Raw genomic sequence first — 18,434 nt, forward strand, 5'->3', positions numbered from 1 at the left:
AACTCTGTGTTCTATTAGATAGGTAACTCTGTGTTCTATTAGATAGGTAACTCTGTGTTCTATTAGATAGGTAACTCTGTGTTCTATTAGATAGGTAACTCTGTGTTCTATTAGATAGGTAACTCTGTGTTCTATTAGATAGGTAACTCTCAATCCATGATAAGGCAGAGGATGTAACGTTTTTTTCAGTAAATAGATTTCCCGATCAATGATATCAAAAGCTGCAATGAAATCTAACAAAAACAGCTCCCAGAAAGGTTCATATTATTCATTTCTTTCAGCCAATCATCAGTCATCTGTGTCAGTGCCGAGCGTGTTGAGTGCCCTTCCTAGCCTATTACTAAACGCTGGGTTTTGGTTTATTTAGAACAATCTGTAGGCTATTTAGACCTACAGTCATCAACAAACCCTGCAGTGTTAGAACATTGAAATGTTGTAGGCTATGTAGACCTACAGTCATCAACAAACCCTGCAGTGTTAGAACATTGAAATGTTGTAGGCTATGTAGACCTACAGTCATCAACAAACCCTGCAGTGTTAGAACATTGAAATGTTGTAGGCTATGTAGACCTACAGTCATCAACAAACCCAGCAGTGTTAGAACATTGAAATGTTGTAGGCTATGTAGACCTACAGTCATCAACAAACCCAGCAGTGTTAGAACATTGAAATGTTGTAGGCTATGTAGACCTACAGTCATCAACAAACCCAGCAGTGTTAGAACATTGAAATGTTGTAGGCTATGTAGACCTACAGTCATCAACAAACCCTGCAGTGTTAGAACATTGAAATGTTGTAGGCTATGTAGACCTACAGTCATCAACAAACCCTGCAGTGTTAGAACATTGAAATGTTGTAGGCTATGTAGACCTACAGTCATCAACAAACCCAACAGTGTTAGAACATTGAAATGTTGTAGGCTACTGAAATGGGACATTTTTGAACACCCATGCAGGCCTATTTGCATATGACTTTTTTCCTTCATTCACAGTATTTTTCTAGTTTCCTCCTTTCTTCTGGGTGTCACCTCTGTCTATTCACAGGGTCTTTTCTATCCAGGCTTCTTGGGAAGTCCTTACCCCCATTGAAGTTGAAATTGAAAATGGGTAAGGTAAGGGTTAAGGTTAGGTTGAGGGTTAGGTAAGGGTTATGATTACTGTTAAATGTAGGGTAAGAGTAGGGGTTAAGGTTTTTTTTAGGTTTTAGGGTATGGACGTCCCAAGGATCCCGGATAGCAATAACCATATTCACAGTCTCCCTCGCGCATTCCTTCCTCACAATCATCCAATAGCCTGTGGAGGTGGGCGGGAGCTCTCACACTGGTCCCCAAGTGCCTGAAGTTAAAACTGTGCGCGCAAATGTCTCATTGAGAATGCCGCTCTGTCACGTTGATGCATGTATGGATTTTCACTCCGTCTCTCATTCATTTTTCTGTCTCCCCTTCTGTAACGGATTTTAACTGTAGGATAGGATAACAACAACAGACCGGACACTTCTCCAAAACATACCGTTTAAAAGCGTTTGTGTTGGATTATATCCACTGACTCCCACTATGCTACTATTTTATAGATTTATCCTCCTTGCCGCGTCGCTTTCAGGTAGCGGCGTGGCACAGCTCCCAGATAGCTACGGATTATCATTCCCGTTGAGGTCAGAACTGTCTGAGGATGCGATACTGGTTGCAAATAACGGAATACGCGTGCCTTTCGGGAGATCCGTTTTCATTGATCCTGTCAATGATTTGGTGATTCAAACGCAACCGGGGGACCGGTGCAGCATCACCGTTCTGGATAACCAGCCGCTTTCCCAGAGACCCGGACACCTGTCTCCCAAAAAGTTTCCGTGTGATTTCGGTCCCAACGACGTCACCTACTCCCACTTCGGCTCGAGGAGCCTGGCTAAGGACAGAGTGAGGCTACAGCTCAGGTATGATACTCAAACCGAAACCGTTATCATCCCATTCATGACGGAGGTAGAGGTGGTTTTTACGCAACTGGAGGTTCTCACCAAAAACATGCCCCTGACCGTTGTTAAACTGAACGGCGTTAGTAATGCCATTGATAAAAAGATTTTGGAATTCACTTATGACAGAAACTCTAAAAAATGCAAGGTGAATTCTTTCGCGAGTGGTAGCGCTCTCCCCAAGTACGGAAGACTTGTAGATGATGGCCTCACTAAAATTATGGACTGTGACGAATTCATCCAATCTGACATCCGTTACGAGCACATGTTTGTTCACAAATCCCCCAACAGAGACTATGTGCCCATGGTTGTTGAACTATGTGATAAAGAGGGAAACATAATAAAAGAAGAGTATTTCCAACTGATGATCCATATCAAGGAGGGAGAGGCGAACACTCCTCCTAAACCCAGCTTCATGGCAATGCTGATGATGGAGGTGAGTCAGTTTGTGATGACAGCTCTGACCACTGACATGCTGGCTGCGGAGGACCTTGAGTCGAACCCTGATGAACTTATCTTCAACATCACCTCCCCCCTCTCTTATGAGGATGGTTATATAGTTAGCACGGATGACAGGAACCTACCCATCACCTCATTTTATCAGAGAGACCTACGGGACCTGAAAATAGCTTACAAGCCCCCCTCCCTGGACTCAGACACGGAGAGGATCTTTCAGATAGAGTTTGAGGTGGTGGATCCGGATGTGGCAGTCTCGGACCCCTTTGCGTTCATGATTGTGGTGAAGCCGATTAACTCTCTGGCGCCGGTCGTGACGCGGAACACGGGTCAGCTGCTTTACGAAGGTCAGTCCCGCCCCCTTTTCTCTACCCACAACCTGGAGATCAGTGACGAGGACGACCTGGACGCTGTTACGGTATCCGTCGTCGACGGGCTCCGCCACGGCGACCTCACAGTCCTGGGGTCGCGCAGGAAGTTCTTCACGGCTGCCGACCTGAATACGGGTGTGGTCATCTACCAACACGACGGCAGCGACACGTACAGTGACAACATCATCTTTAGAATGACAGATGGCAAGAACCAGGTATTTATCTTATTTATGAAAATGTTTAATTGTATCAAATAATTCAGCATTCATTGCTATTGATACCATGTAACGTTACCTTATTGAAAAAGAACAGAAAAGCCTGCATAAGCTCCCAATTACTGTCTTTCATGAACAACTCAGTGGCCTTGTGGTTAGAGTGTCCTCCTTCAGATTGGAAGGTTTGGGGTTGCAGTTTTATGGAAATAGAGTTAAGAAAATATTTACAATTTTTTTATTTATTTTTAATAATAAATAATTTATTTTTAAAAAGTAACAATAAAATATCAATAGCGAGGCTACAGTTGAAGTCGGAAGTTGACATACACTTAGGTTGGAGTCATTAAAACTCATTTTTCAACCACTCCACAAATTTCTTGTTAACAAACTATAGTTTTGGCAAGTCGGTTAGGACATCAACTTTGTGCCTGACACAAAACATTTTTCCAACAGTTGTTTATAGACAGATGATGATTAGACTTCCAAATGGACAATTACCCCAAGCATACTTCCAAAGTTGTGGCAAAATGGCTTAAGGACAACAAAGTCAAGGTATTGGAGTGGCCATCACAAAGCCCTAACCTCATCCTATAGAACATGTGTGGGCAGAACTGAAAAAGTGTGCGCGAGCAAGGAGGCCTACAAACCTGACTCAGTTACACCAGCTCTGTCAGGAAGAATTGGCCAGAATTCACCCAACTTATTGTGGGAAGCTTGTGGAAGGCTACCTGACACGTTTGACCCAAGTTAAACAATTTAAAGGCAATTCTACCAAATACTAATTGAGTGTATGTAAACTTCTGACCCACTGGGAATGTGATGAAAGAAATAAAAGCTGAAATAAATAACTCTATCTAATATTATTCTGACATTTCATATTGTAAAAATAAAGTGGTGATCCTAACTGACTTTGTTGTCCTTAAGCCATTTTGCCACAACTTTGGAAGTATGCTTGGGGTCATTGTCCATTTGGAAGACCCATTTGTGACCAAGATTTCACTTCCTGACTGATGTCTTGAGATGTTGCTTCATTATATCCACATAATTTTCCTGCCTCATGATGCCTATTTTGATCTATTTTGTGAAGTGCACCAGTCCCTCCTGCAGCAAAGCACCCCCACAACATGATGCTGCCACCCCCATCCAAACATAACGATGGTCATTATGGCCAAACAGTTCTATTTTTGTTTCATCAGACCAAAGGACATTTCTCCAAAAATTACAATTCTTTGTCCCCATGTGCAACTGCAAACCCTGGTCTGGCTTTTTTATGGCGGTTTGTAGCAGTGGCTTCTTCCTTGCTGAGCGGCCTTTCAGGTTATGTAGATGTAGGACTCGTTTTACTGTGGATATAGATACTTTTGTACACGTTTCCTCTAGCATCTTCACAAGGTCCTTTGCTGTTGTTCTTTGATTGATTTGCACTTTTCTCACCAAGTATGTTCATCTCTAGGAGACAGAACGAGTCTCCTTCCTGAGTGGTATGACGGCTGCGTGGTCCCATGGTGTTTATACTTGCGTACTATTGTTTGTACAGATGAATGTGGTACTTTCCGGCATTTGGAAATTGCTCCCAAGGATGAACTAGACTTGATGTCAAGCAAATAGGCACTGAGTTTGAAGGTAGGCATTGAAATACATCCACAGGTACACCTCCAATTGACTCAAATTATGTCAATTAGCCTATCAGAAGCTTCTAAAGCCGTGACATCATTTTCTGGAATTTTCCAAGCTGTTTAAAGGCACAGTCTATTTAGTGTATGTAAACTTCTGACCCACTGGAATTGTGATACAGTGAGTTAAAAGTGAAATAATCTGTCTGTAAACAATTGTTGGCAAAATTACTTGTGTCATTCACAAAGTAGATGTCCTAACCAACTTGTCAAAACTATAGTTTGTTAACAATTAATGGTTGAAGTGGTTGAAAAACAAGTTTTAATGACTCCAACCTAAGTGGATGTAAACTTCTGACTTCAACTGTAGGTCCTTGTAGGTCCTTGAAGACAGGAAGCTTGGCCCCAGTGATGTACTGGGCTGTACACACTACCCTCTGTAGGGCCTTATGCTCAGTTCAAGAGCAGTTGCCATACCAGGCGGTGATGCAACCGGTCAGGATCCTCTCTCTCAACGTTTTTGAGGATCTGGGGACCCATGACAAATCTTTTCAGTCTCCTGAGGTTGAAAAAGGAAATGTCGTGCCCTCTTCACGACTTTCTTGGTGTGTTTGGACCATGATAGTTTGTTGATGATGTGGACACCAAGGAACTTGAAACTCTTGACCCGCTTCACTACAGCCCTGTCGAAGTGAATAGGGGCGTGTTCGGCCCTCCTTTTCCTGTAGTCCACGATCATCACCTTTGTCTTGCTCATGTCGAGGGAGAGATTGTTGTCCTGGCACCACACTGCCAGGTCTCTGACCTCCTCCCTATAGTCTGTCTCATCGTTGTCGGTGATCAGGCCTACCACCGCTGTGTTGTCAACAAACTTAATGATGCTGTTGAAGTCGTGCTTGGCCATGCAGTTGTGGGTGATCAGGGAGTACAGGATGGGACTAAGCTTGAACCCCTGAGAGGGCCCCGTGTTGAGGATCAGCATGGCAGATGTGTTGTTGCCTACCCATTTCACCTGGGTGCAGCCCGTCAGGAAGTCCAGAATCCAGTTGCAGAGGAAGGTGTTTAGTCCCAGGGTACTTAGGCTAGTGATGAGCTTTGAGGGTAGTATGGTGTTAAATGCTGAGCTGTAGTCAATGATCTTCATTCTGACATAGGTGTTCCCTTTGTCCGGGTGGGAGAGGTCAGTGTGGAGTGCCATTAGGTTTGCATTATCTGTGGATCTGTTGGGGCGGTATGCAAATTGGAGTGGATCGAGGGTTTCTGTGATGATGGTGTTGATGTGAGACATGACCAGCCTTTCAAAGCACTTCGTGGCTACCGACGTGGGTGCTACTGGGCGGTAGTCATTTAGGCAGGTTACCTATGCTTTCTTGGGCACAGGGACTATGGTGGTATGCTTCAAACATGAAGATAGTACAGACGGTCAGGGAGAGGTTGAAAATGCCAGTTGGTCAGCGCATGCTCTGAGTACACGTCCTGGTAATCCGTCTGGCCCTGCAACCTTGTGAAAATCCATCCAGGAAGTGGGATATTTTTGATGTGGGTACTTTTCAATTGATGGTTATGACCCAGATTGCAGTTCCTATGGCTTCCACTAGATGTAAACAGTCTTTAGACATTGTTTCAGGCTTGTATTCGGAAGAATGAGGAAGAATGAGACCATTTTCTATGTGGACTCTAGAATGAACCAGAGCTAGTTTCCGCGCTTGACCGATTGCGCGCCTTTCGCTGTTTTTCCTTTCTATTGAAGACGCTACTGTCCAGTTGAAACATTATTGATTAGTTAGACAATAGACAACCTTAGGATTAATTATAAACATCGTTTGACATGTTTCGACAAACTTTACCGTTACTATTAGGATGTATTCGTCTGCATGTTGTGAGCGCCTTTGAGCCAGTGAATTACTGAACAAAACGCATCAACAAAACTGATTTTTTGGGACATAAAGAGGGACTTTATCGAACAAAACAAACATTTATTGTGTAACAGGGACTCTTGTGACTGCACCATATGAAGATCATCAAAGGTAAGTGATACATTTTATCGCTATTTCTGACTTTTGTAATTCCTTTACTTGGCTGTAAAATGTTTGTATGCTTTTGTAAACGGGGCGCTGTCCTCAGATAATCGCATGGTATGCTTTCGTCGTAAAGCCAATTTGAAATCTGACACAGCGGCTGGATTAACAAGAAGTTAATCTTTAAACCAATGTGTAACACTTGTAATTTTATGATTTTTAATTTGACTTTTAATTAATAACCTGTTATGGCTGCAAGGGAAATTATTGAGTAGCCAGAAAAAAGGTGCCCATTTCAAACGGCCTCGTACTCAATTCCTGCTCGTACAATATGCATATTATTATTACTATTGGATAGAAAACAATCTCTAGTTTCTAAAACCGTTTGAATTATTTCTCTGAGTGAAACAGAAGTCGTTTGGCAGCACTTTCCCTGACCAGGAAGTAGAATGTCAGAAATCTATGCTCTGTTCAACGTTCTGCCTATACATGGTCATGATACGTAGGACCCTACGTACACTTCATACGCCTTCCTCTGGGTGTCAAGAGGATGTGAGAGAAGAAATGTTGTGTTTATCTTGGTCTGAGGTGGAATAAAAGCTATTTCTTTGACGTGACCGTCCACTTCCGGTACTCTGAAGCGCGCGACTTGGAAGTGAGATTGCCTTCTGTTTTGCTGCCGTTATGGAGGACAACTATCTCCGGCTCGGATTTTATTTGATACATGTGACCATATCATCGTAATGTATGTTTTTTCAATATAGTTTAATCAGATTATTTGAATTTTTTCGGGAGTTTTGCCGTGTTCCTTTCTCTGACTTTGTTCACGTTGGAGAGATCCGTGCCACTCGGCTAGTGCCCATGCTAAATGAAGAGGGAAAGTTGCCATTCTGAATCCAAACAACGACTCATCTGGACAAAGGACACCTTGATCAACATTCTGATGAAAGATCAGCAAAAGTAAGACCCAATTTATGATGTTATTTCATATATCTGTCGTGCATGTGAACTGGTCGTGGGCGCCCAAGTGTTTCTGGCTATTGTGGCTATGCTAATATAGCGCTAAATTTTGTTTTCGCTGTAAAACATTTAATAAATCGGAAATATTGTCTGGAATCACAAGATGCCTGTCTTTCAGTTGCTGCACACTATGTATTTTTCAGAAATGTTTTATGATGAGTAATTAGGTATTTGACGTTGGTGTCTGTAAATGTTATGGCTGCTTTCGGTGCAATTTCTGATTGTAGCTGAAATGTAATTTATGATTTATTTATGATTTATACCTGAAATATGCACATTTTTCTAAAAAAACATATGCTATACAATAAATATGTTATCAGACTGTCATCTTATGAAGTTGTTTCTTGGTTAGTGGCTATATATATCTTTATTTGGTCGAATTTGTGATAGCTACTGATGGAGTAAAAAACTGGTGGAGTAAAAAAAGTGGTGTCTTTTGCTAACGTGGTTAGCTAATAGATTTACATATTTTGTCTTCCCTGTAAAACATTTTAAAAATCGGACATGTTGGCTTGATTCACAAGATGTGTACCTTTCATATGCTGTATTGGACTTGTTAATGTGTGAAAGTTAAATATAAAAAAAAAATAGATTTTGAATTTCGCGCCCTGCACTTGAGCTGGATGTTGTCATAAGTGTACCGGTGTCGGGCTGCAGCCATAAGAAGTTTTAAAAGGTCTTGCTCAGGAAAGCGTAACCACACAGTCGTCCGGAACAGCTGGTGCTCTCATGCATGCTTCAGTGATGCTTTTCTCAAAGCGAGCGTAAAAGGCATTTAGCCCATTTGGAAGGCTTGCGTCCCAATGCCTCTCTGCTTGGCACTGTGATAGACTAGCGTCCTGTCAAGGGGTTGTACATGTACATTAAGCTTCCTCACGCTACAAAAACAGGAGGTACTCTCCTGCCCTGTCGGCCATTCTGGCTTGAACAAGGCTTTACCACCTTAATGACAACACCAATTTGTGTTCTTTTCATTCATACTTTATCAGTCCAACACCTACGCTTTTAAGTATGTTGCGGTGTCGCTGTTGTTAGTAATAAGATGGGGATCCAGTGTATTGTGTATTTCTATAGACCTTATTGAAATAAACCTCTCTCTCTCTCTCTCTCTCTCTCTCTCTCTCTCTCTCTCTCTCTCTCTCTCTCTCTCTCTCTCTCTCTCTTTCTCTCTCAGGTGGAGTTCCTGTTTCCCTTGACGATTGTTCCCATGGACGACGAGCCTCCCATCATCAACGTCAACACTGGTCTTGGGCTCTTCAAGAACCAGATTACGGCCATCTCTCCTCTGATGCTCAGCGCCGCTGACATCGACTCAGAAGATTCCACGATCAAATTCATGATCGAGCCGCCATTCTCGACCATCGGGGGGTTGCTGCTGAGGCAGTCCGACGCCCCAGAGGACCCCGAGTCGTGGAAGTTCAACGCTGAGGATGAGGTGTATGAGAAGGAGGTGACAGAGTGGCTGCAGAAAGACATCACAGACGGGAAGGTGTTCTATAAACACACCGGACCACATAACACTGATACAGTCATAGACCAGTTTGTGTTCAAAGTCCATGATGACAATGACCCGCCTAACGAATCGGGCGAGAGCACGTTCATCATCAGGGTTCTACCCATCGACGACGTTCCCCCTGAGCTTTTTCCTGGTACTACGCTCCAAGTGACTGTTCAGGAGTACCAGCTGACTCATTTCGGTAAGAACATGCTTCTGTACACCGATCTAGACTCTGAAGACCGCGACCTGAAATATACAGTGATCCAGCCGCCAACAGACACAGACAAGAACAGCCCGGTGGTGTTCGGGTCCATTGTTCTGACCGAGAGCCCCGACACTGAGGTCAACGAGTTCACGCAGGCTCAGGTCAATCACCACAAGATATCCTACAGTCCTCCCGATCAGGAGCTGGGCATCACGGCTCATGTCCTCCAGTTCCGGTTCTCTGTCGAAGATACGGCCGGGAATAGCATCGAGGGGGCTTTCAGGATTTTCCTCCAGCCAGTTGACAACAAACCACCACAGATCACTAACACTGGCTTTTCTGTGTTTGAGCAAGGCGTGCATGTGATATCCAGTGCTGAGTTGGACACATCAGACCCAGACACAGACAGTAAACAGATATCGTTTACCCTCAGCCAGCCTCCGCAGCACGGCCAAGTCCAGCATGCCTTCTCAGACCTACCCAAAGGGGGAGCTTTCTACCTAGAGGACATCTCGGACAGGAAGATCACATACGTCCAAAATGGCGACAAGACGGTGAGCGACGTGTTCCAACTCGACGTCAGCGATGGAATCCACGTCATCACGGTTAAAGTCAGAGTCGTCGTGAAGCCCGTTGACGACGAGACGCCGACTGTCAGTTTACCGGCCGGGACGGTCTGTTCACACGTGGACGTCTTAGAGAATGGAGCTATGGAGATCACGACGAGTTTCCTCCAGGGGTGGGACGAGGACACCGACGACCTCCAGCTGACCTTCATCATCGAGAACGCGCCCATGTTTGGTGTCATCCTGGTTGCTGGGGCGCATAACGTGAAGTTCACCCAAGCCGACATCATCAACGGTTTAGTGGTGTACGCCCACACCGGCGGAGAGATTGGGCTGACGTCCATCAAGGACAGCTTCAACCTCACCCTAACTGACATGTCAGATGATTGGTCAGTGGGCAGGAACAAGGTCAACGGTGTCCACGTCCGCGTCACAATCATCCCCGTTGACAACCAGGCCCCTGAGGTAACCGTAAGTGACCAGTTCATCGTTGTCGAAGGAGAGAAGTATGCCATCGGAGCACAGTATTTAAAGGCCGAAGACAAAGACACAACCAGTGACGATATTCTCTGCACCGTCATCGTCCAGCCCACGTCTGGTTATGTGGAGAACGTCTCCCCAGCTCCTGGATCAGAGAGTTCACGTTCAGGGACAGCAGTCAGCGCCTTCTACATTAGAGACATTAGAGAAGGACATGTATATTATGTTCAGAGTATCCACAAGGGGTTAGAACCCGTAGAGGACAGGTTCACATTTAGATGCTCCGACGGTATCAACTTCTCAAAAAGGCATTTCTTCCCTATTGTGATTATTCCGGCTAATGATGAAAAGCCAGAGATTTACTTGAGGGAGATAGTTGTGATAGAGGGGATGAATATAGTCATAGACACTCATCTCCTGAACGGAGCAGACACTGATATCCCAGCAGAGGAGCTGACATTCATCATCTCCAAACTGCCCAAACACGGCTTCATCCTCAACCAGCTAGCCACAGGCTCAGTCCCAGTCATAAACTTCACCTTAGAGCAGATCAGGGAAGCTTCCAGTTTCATCTACGTACATGACGACTCTGAGACCACCGAGGACAGCTTCGACGTCATTCTAACAGACGGGAAATATTCGGTAGAGAAAACGGCCATGGTTATAATCATCGCCCTCGACGACGAGACACCGAGAATGCTGGTTAATGTCGGTCTGGAGGTAGAAGTAGGTGAGGCGAAAGAGATCAACAACAAGGTCCTCAAAGCCACCGATCTAGACTCAGACGATGGAGCGTTGAGCTATGTGATCCGCTTCGGTCCTGTTCAGGGTGTTCTTCAGAGGAAAACCGCATCTGGTTCTCTGGAGAACATCATGTTAGGCATGAATTTCACACAGAGGGATGTGGACAAAAGGTTGATCGTTTACACACACATTGGTCAGGAAGGCATCTGTGACCTGGTCAAGTTCGACGTCACCGACGGCATGAACCCTCTGATCGATCGTTACTTCTACATCACCATCAGGAGCATCGACATGGTCTACCCAGACGTGGTCAGCAAGGGAGTCTCTCTGAAGGAAGGCGGTAGAGTGACATTGACCACACATCTTCTCAGTACTAGCGATCTCAACAGTCCAGATGAACGTTTGGTGTTCACCATCACCAGAGCTCCAGTTAGAGGACACCTGGAGTGTACTGATACACCAGGGATCCCCATCGTGTCATTCACCCAACTCCAGCTGGCTGGCAGTAAAGTCTACTACATCCATACCTCGGACGACGAAGTCAAGATGGACAGTTTCGAGTTTGAGGTAACCGACGGTTACAACCCGGTGTTCCGTACGTTCCGAGTCGCTATCGTGGAAGTGGATAACAAGAAACCAGTTTTAACGTTTCACGGACTTGTGGTCACCGAGGGGCAGAGTAAACTCCTCACGCCATTCGAGCTGACCGCAGAGGACCAGGACACAGCTGACCTGTTGTTGAAGTTCACCGTCACCCAACCACCGGTGCACGGCAAACTCCTCTATAACCACACCTCACCGGTCACCATCTTCACCAAGCAAGACCTCAGCGAGAACCTCATCAGCTACAAACACGATGGCACCGAGACCTCCGAAGACTCCTTCTCATTTACTATGACCGACGGGACGCACACTGACTTCTTCGTGTTCCCCGACACGGTGTTCGAGACACGGCGCCCACAGACGATTAAGATCACGGTGGTGGCCATAGATAACGATGTCCCCCAGCTGGTGGTGAATAAGGGCGCCCCGACACTGAGGATCCTGTCCACGGGGCACCTGGGGTTCCCCGTGACGTCCAAGGTTCTACGGGCGTTAGACAGGGACAGCGTTCCGGCTTCCTTAGTGTTCCACGTCACCACGGAACCCAAGCATGGTTACCTCATCAACCTGGGCAAAGGGAACGACTCCATCGACACCTTCAGTCAAGGTAAGACACCAGCCAATCGGTATTATTGATTATTGATTTTTTGATCGATTGATTGCTTTGGGTATATGATTTCTTATGACTTAGTTATGTTGATTGATTGATTGATTGATTCATTCATCCATTGATTGATAGATTCATTGATATATGGATTCATTGATTGATTGACAGATAAAGTAATTGATTGATAGATTCATTGATATATAGATTGATTGATTGATAGATTCATAGATTGATTTATTGATTGATTATTTGATTGGTAGATTATTTGATTGATTGATAGATTAATTAACTGATTGATGGATTCATTGATATATAGATAGATTGATTGATTGATTGATTTATTGATTGATTCGTTGATTATTTGATTGGTAGATTATGTGTTCGATTGATAGATTCATTAACTGATTGATGGATTCATTGATATATAGATTCATTGATTGATTGACAGATTCATTGATTGTTTAATTCTTTGAATGATTGATATATTCATTGATATATTAATTGATTGATTGATATATTCATTGATAGATTAATTGATTGATTGATAGATTCATTGATTGATTGATAATTCATTGATTGATTGATATATTCATTGATAGATTAATTGATTGATTGATATATTCATTGATAGATTAATTGATTGATTGATAGATTCATTGATTGATTGATAGATTCATTGATTGATTGATAGATAGATAGATTCATTGATTGATTGATTGATTGATTGATTGATTTCATTTATTTCATGATTTTCTAAAACGGTTGTTTATTTACTTTGAGGTTTTGTTCAAATCTATAAAGCATATTCAAATCTATATTTAAAATGTACAACCGGTATTGTTGGTAAGTCTTTGTCTTGGAAAGTCAGAATCTGAAACGACAATGGAACAATCACAGCTAAGCATTCACACATGTATTTATACATTGCCTCTGTTCATAATTACTAGATAATGACTTAATCACCCAATGCATTACAAAGATTTTATTTAGATCGGGATAATTATTAATCTAACTGGCAAGTATTGGCTGGGAAATTGAAACGTAAATCTATGGGGAGGTATTAGCTGTAATTTAGATGTTAATTACAGCCTTGCTCTTCAGAGTGTGATTAACAGGTGAACATAGAGGCTGCGGTTGTATGTTAGCATAGCAGACCTGGGTTCAAATACAATTCAAAATCGCATAGACTTAACCTGGGCTTGATTGAGCTTGTCCTAAAAACTGCGAACCCTGGTCTCCGCTCATCTGGCAATCCAGGATAGACAAAAGCAAATTCACAAGGTATTTAAAATATTACAAATATTATTCGACCTCAGGTCTGCATGGTGATAGGACACTGTAGTCCAGTGGCTACCAATCTGTTTTGAACTGTGGCAGACCTTGACAGGTATTTTTTTTTTCAGCAGCAGCACACCCAAAATGTCCCTATTAATTTATTTAGTGGTAATGAACTCCATCTCGTTTGATCCACATTGATAAATAATCTATTTTCTTTTACACTTTTTTAATAGGTTCCAAATGTCCAAATCATCATAAAGTATTTAAAAATAATGTTGAAGCAAAAAAAATCACTTAAAAATGTTTTGAACATGATGCGTGACAAATGCTTATATCGGTCCCATGAATTGAATGAGATTTGATTCCATAATGACACAACAGTAAATACTACAGTAACCCTTACAATTTGTTTTGCAATTTTTAAACTACAGACTTCACCAAAAACACTACAGTGAATACTCTAGTATTTAAACATAGTATACTATAATCTTTTTTTCATGTTGGCCGCACTAGTGCTCCCATGTCAAAATTCCATGTACATTCCACAGTACAGGTTTATAAGTGAGTGTTCCAAAAAATTATCAAGACTAGGAAAACTTTTGTGGCACGCCTGAGAGTTCCAAAAGGCACCCTTGAGAGTTCCTCAAGGCACACCCCTGAGAGTTCCAAAAGGCACACCCCTGAGAGTTCCAAAAGGCACACCCCTGAGAGTTCCAAAAGGCACACCCCTGAGAGTTCCAAAAGGCACACCCCTGAGAGTTCCAAAAGGCACCCCTGAGAGTTCCTCAAGGCACACCCCTGAGAGTTCCAAAAGGCACCCCTGAGAGTTCCTAAAGGCACACCCCTGAGAGTTCCAAAAGTCACACCCCTGAGAGTTCCTCAAGGCACACCCCTAAAAGTTCCAAAAGGCACCCCTGAGATTACCACCCCTAAGGTTCCAAAAGGCACACCCCTGAGATTTCCAAAAGTCACACCCCTGAGATTTCCAAAAGGCACACCCCTGAGAGTTCCTCAAGTCACACCCCTGAGAGTTCCAAAAGGCACACTCCTGAGAGTTCCAAAAGGCACACCCCTGAGAGTTCCTCAAGTCACACCCCTGAGATTTCCAAAAGGCACACCCCTGAGAGTTCCAAAAGGCACACTCCTGAGAGTTCCAAAAGGCACACCCCTGAGAGTTCCTCAAGTCACACCCCTGAGAGTTCCAAAAGGCACACCCCTGAGAGTTCCTCAAGTCACACCCCTGAGAGTTCCAAAAGGCACCCCTGAGATTTCCAAAAGGCACACCCTTGAGAGTTCCAAAAGGCACACCCCTGAGAGTTCCAAAAGGCACACCCCTGAGAGTTCCCCTGAGAGTTCCAAAAGGCACCCCTGAGATTTCCAAAAGGCACACCCTTGAGAGTTCCAAAAGGCACACCCCTGAGAGTTCCAAAAGGCACACCCCTGAGAGTTCCTCAAGTCACACCCCTGAGATTTCCAAAAGGCACACCCCTGAGAGTTCCTCAAGGCACACACCCCTGAGAGTTCCAAAAGGCACCCCTGAGATTTCCAAAAGGCACACCCTTGAGAGTTCCAAAAGGCACACCCCTGAGAGTTCCAAAAGGCACACCCCTGAGAGTTCCTCAAGTCACACCCCTGAGAGTTCCAAAAGGCACACCCTGAGATTTCCAAAAGGCACACCCTTGAGAGTTCCAAAAGGCACACCCCTGAGAGTTCCAAAAGGCACACCCCTGAGAGTTCCTCAAGTCACACCCCTGAGATTTCCAAAAGGCACACCCCTGAGAGTTCCTCAAGGCACACCCTTGAGAGTTCCAAAAGGCACACCCCTGAGAGTTCCAAAAGGCACACCCCTGAGAGTTCCTCAAGTCACACCCCTGAGAGTTCCAAAAGGCACACCCCTGAGAGTTCCAAAAGGCACACCCTTGAGAGTTCCAAAAGGCACACCCCTGAGAGTTCCAAAAGGCACACCCCTGAGAGTTCCAAAAGGCACACCCCTGAGAGTTCCTCAAGTCACACCCCTGAGATTTCCAAAAGGCACCCCCTGAGAGTTCCAAAAGGCACCCCTGAGAGTTCTTCAAGGTACACCAGTTTGGGGAGATGTTTCATTCTGGGCTGCATCCCAAATGGCAGTTCAGTACGGTGGCTTGTTCAATGAGACGAGTAAAGTAAAGGATCATAGGTGTCACGCCCTGACCATAGAGAGCCTTCGGGTTTCTCTATGGTGTAATAGGTCAGGGCGTGACTAGGGTTTTTTCTAGTTATTATAGTTCTATGTTGGTGTATGTGTATGGTTCCCAATTGGAGGCAGCTGATAATCGTTGCCTCTAATTGGGGATCATACTTAGTGTGTTCCTTTTCCCACCTGCGATGTGGGATATTGTTTTTTTTTGTATGTGTGCTTCGGTGCGCTACGTATTTCACATCGTTATATCTTTGTTGTTTTGAGAAGTTTCACTATCATTAAAATGTGGAACTCTACTCACGCTGCGCCTTGGTCCAATTATTCATATGACGATCGTGACAGAATATCCCACCATTACAGGACCAAGCAGCGTGCCCAGGAGCAGCGTGCCCAGGAGCAGCGTGCCCAGGAGCAGCGTGCCCAGGAGCAGCGTGCCCAGGAGCAGCGTGCCCAGGAGCAGCGTGCCCAGGAGGTGAAGGAGAGTTGGACATGGGAAGAAATACTAGGTGGATGCGAGACTCTTCCTTGGTGGGTGTCGCCGAGGAGTAAAGGAGGACAGCGACGACGCCGGGGTCCGCAGCCACAAACAGCACAAGGGCAACCCCAAGATTCTTTTGGTGGGGGCACAAGGAGCGGTCGGCCGAGCCGAGGAGAGAGCCAGGAACCGTCTGGGAGTCGATGGAGCAGTTGGAGGAGGGATATCGGAGAGAGGTGTTGGTTAGGTGTATTCTGCAGCGCAGGCGTCCTGAGGAGCGTGTCATCAGTCCGGTGCAACCTGTGCCGGCTCCACGCACCAGGCCTCCAGTGCGCCTTCCCAGCCCGGTACATCCTGTGCCGGCTCCCCGCACTCGTCCTCCAGTGACGGTCCACGGTCCGGAGACTCCAGTGTCGGTCTACAGCCCGGAACCTCCAGTGACGGTTCACAGTTCAGAGCCTCCAGTGACGGTCCACTATCCGGGTCTGAGCGGGTGCTATGTCCCGCACCGGAGCCGCCACCGACGCTAGTTGCCCACCCTAACCCTCCCCATCTAGTTTCAGGTTTTGCAGTCGGAGTCCGCACCTTTGGGTGGGGGGTACTGTCACGCCCTGACCATAGAGAGCCCTTGGGGTTCTCTATGGTGTTTTAGGTCAGAGCGTGACTAGGGGGTTTCTAGTTATTATAGTTCTATGTTGGTGTGTGTATGGTTCCCAATTGGAGGCAGCTGATAATCGTTGCCTCTAATTGGGGATCATACTTAGTGTGTTCCTTTTCCCACCTGCGATGTGGGATATTATTTTGTTTTGTATGTGTGCTTATGTGCGCTACTTATTTCACATCGTTATATCTTTGTTGTTTTGAGAAGTTTCGCTATTATTAAAATGTGGAACACTACTCGCCTTGGTCCAATTATTTATATGACGATAGTGACAGTAGGTGTAGGTGTGTCTGCGTGTGTGTGTGTGTGCATGATTGTGTGTGTATGAGAGACGGCAATCAATCGAATAATATAAGATAACTCTCTATAAAACTCTTTGAAAGTGTAGTGATCTGTGTCTAACGTGACATACTGAGTGTGTTGTAAACATATTGTAGAGACAAGTCTCGGATTCAAACCCAGTCAAACTAGGAGGCGAGGAGAGAGGCACCGAGGTGTGGAGGGTTGTGGTATACGGATGGTATACGGCGATGATAAAAAACATTGCATGTTCAAGTCACGCCAGGAAGATTTTTTTTAACCTATTTTCCCTAACCTGCTACGTTAATTATCCTAACCTGCTGCAAACTTTCTCCTAACATGCTACGAATGTAAATTCTGTCCATAGCTGCATACCATCTAGTCAAAATCGCTGTGGAGGGAAGCCAAGACTCGAAACAGAGGCAGGCAGACAGATGGAAGCAGAGGCTTTTCTTTCTGGAAGACAGAAGATTCTTCTGACAGCAACCAGAGTGTCACTGTGTCTGGGAAAGGGAGATAGGGGAGAAGGGGGAGAGGGAGGGATATACAGAGAGAGAGAGGGGGAGAGAGAGAGTGAAAAAAAGAGGCGAGTAGGGGAGAGTGGGAAAGAGAGGGGGGCAGGGAGAGAGAAATGGAAGGACAAAAGGAAAGATGCAAGGAGAGAGAGGGAAAGAGAGACAAAGGGAGAGATGGAAGAAGAGAAATAGATATGGGAGGAGAGAGAGACTCAGCAAACATTCTCATCAGAGGATGCAGCGAGGCGAAAGAGACACTCTTGTCTTTATTTACCCCTCCTACTACCCTGGGCTGGTCCCACGATGCACCTTGCTAAATATTTCATGACCTTAGTGCCCTACGGTTCAGAATGTTGACTTCTAGTTCTGCCAGGGGTCTGTGCCTTGTACCTTCCATTAGGGGCTCATCTCAATACTTCTAATTCTGCCAGGTCTTTCTGCCTTCTGCCTTACATTAGTATACTTTTAGATCTGCTATATCTTGCATTACAGCAGGGTCTCAATAGTATAAACTAACCCCATCTCCTCGTCTCCTTTTAGACATGCTATATCATGCATTACGGCAGGGTCTCAATAGTATAAACTAACCCCCTCTCCTCGTCTCCTTTTAGACCTGCTATATCATGCATTACAGCAGGGTCTCAATAGTATAAACTAACCCCATCTCC

General features: G+C 44.9%; 1 protein-coding gene across 1 annotated transcript in view; it reads left to right on the forward strand.

The window, feature by feature from the left end:
- The window catches only part of LOC139551908 (FRAS1-related extracellular matrix protein 2-like), a 275,653-nt gene that overhangs the window by 41,269 nt on the left and 215,950 nt on the right, over positions 1-18,434 (forward strand). Inside the window, exons 6-7 of the mRNA XM_071363246.1 lie at positions 1,466-3,004; positions 8,830-12,358. Coding sequence (XP_071219347.1) covers positions 1,466-3,004; positions 8,830-12,358 — 5,068 coding nt within the window. The remainder of the gene's footprint in view (positions 1-1,465; positions 3,005-8,829; positions 12,359-18,434) is intronic.

The sequence above is a fragment of the Salvelinus alpinus genome, chromosome 24 (genome assembly GCF_045679555.1).
Source record: "Salvelinus alpinus chromosome 24, SLU_Salpinus.1, whole genome shotgun sequence".
Taxonomy (NCBI): domain Eukaryota; kingdom Metazoa; phylum Chordata; class Actinopteri; order Salmoniformes; family Salmonidae; genus Salvelinus; species Salvelinus alpinus.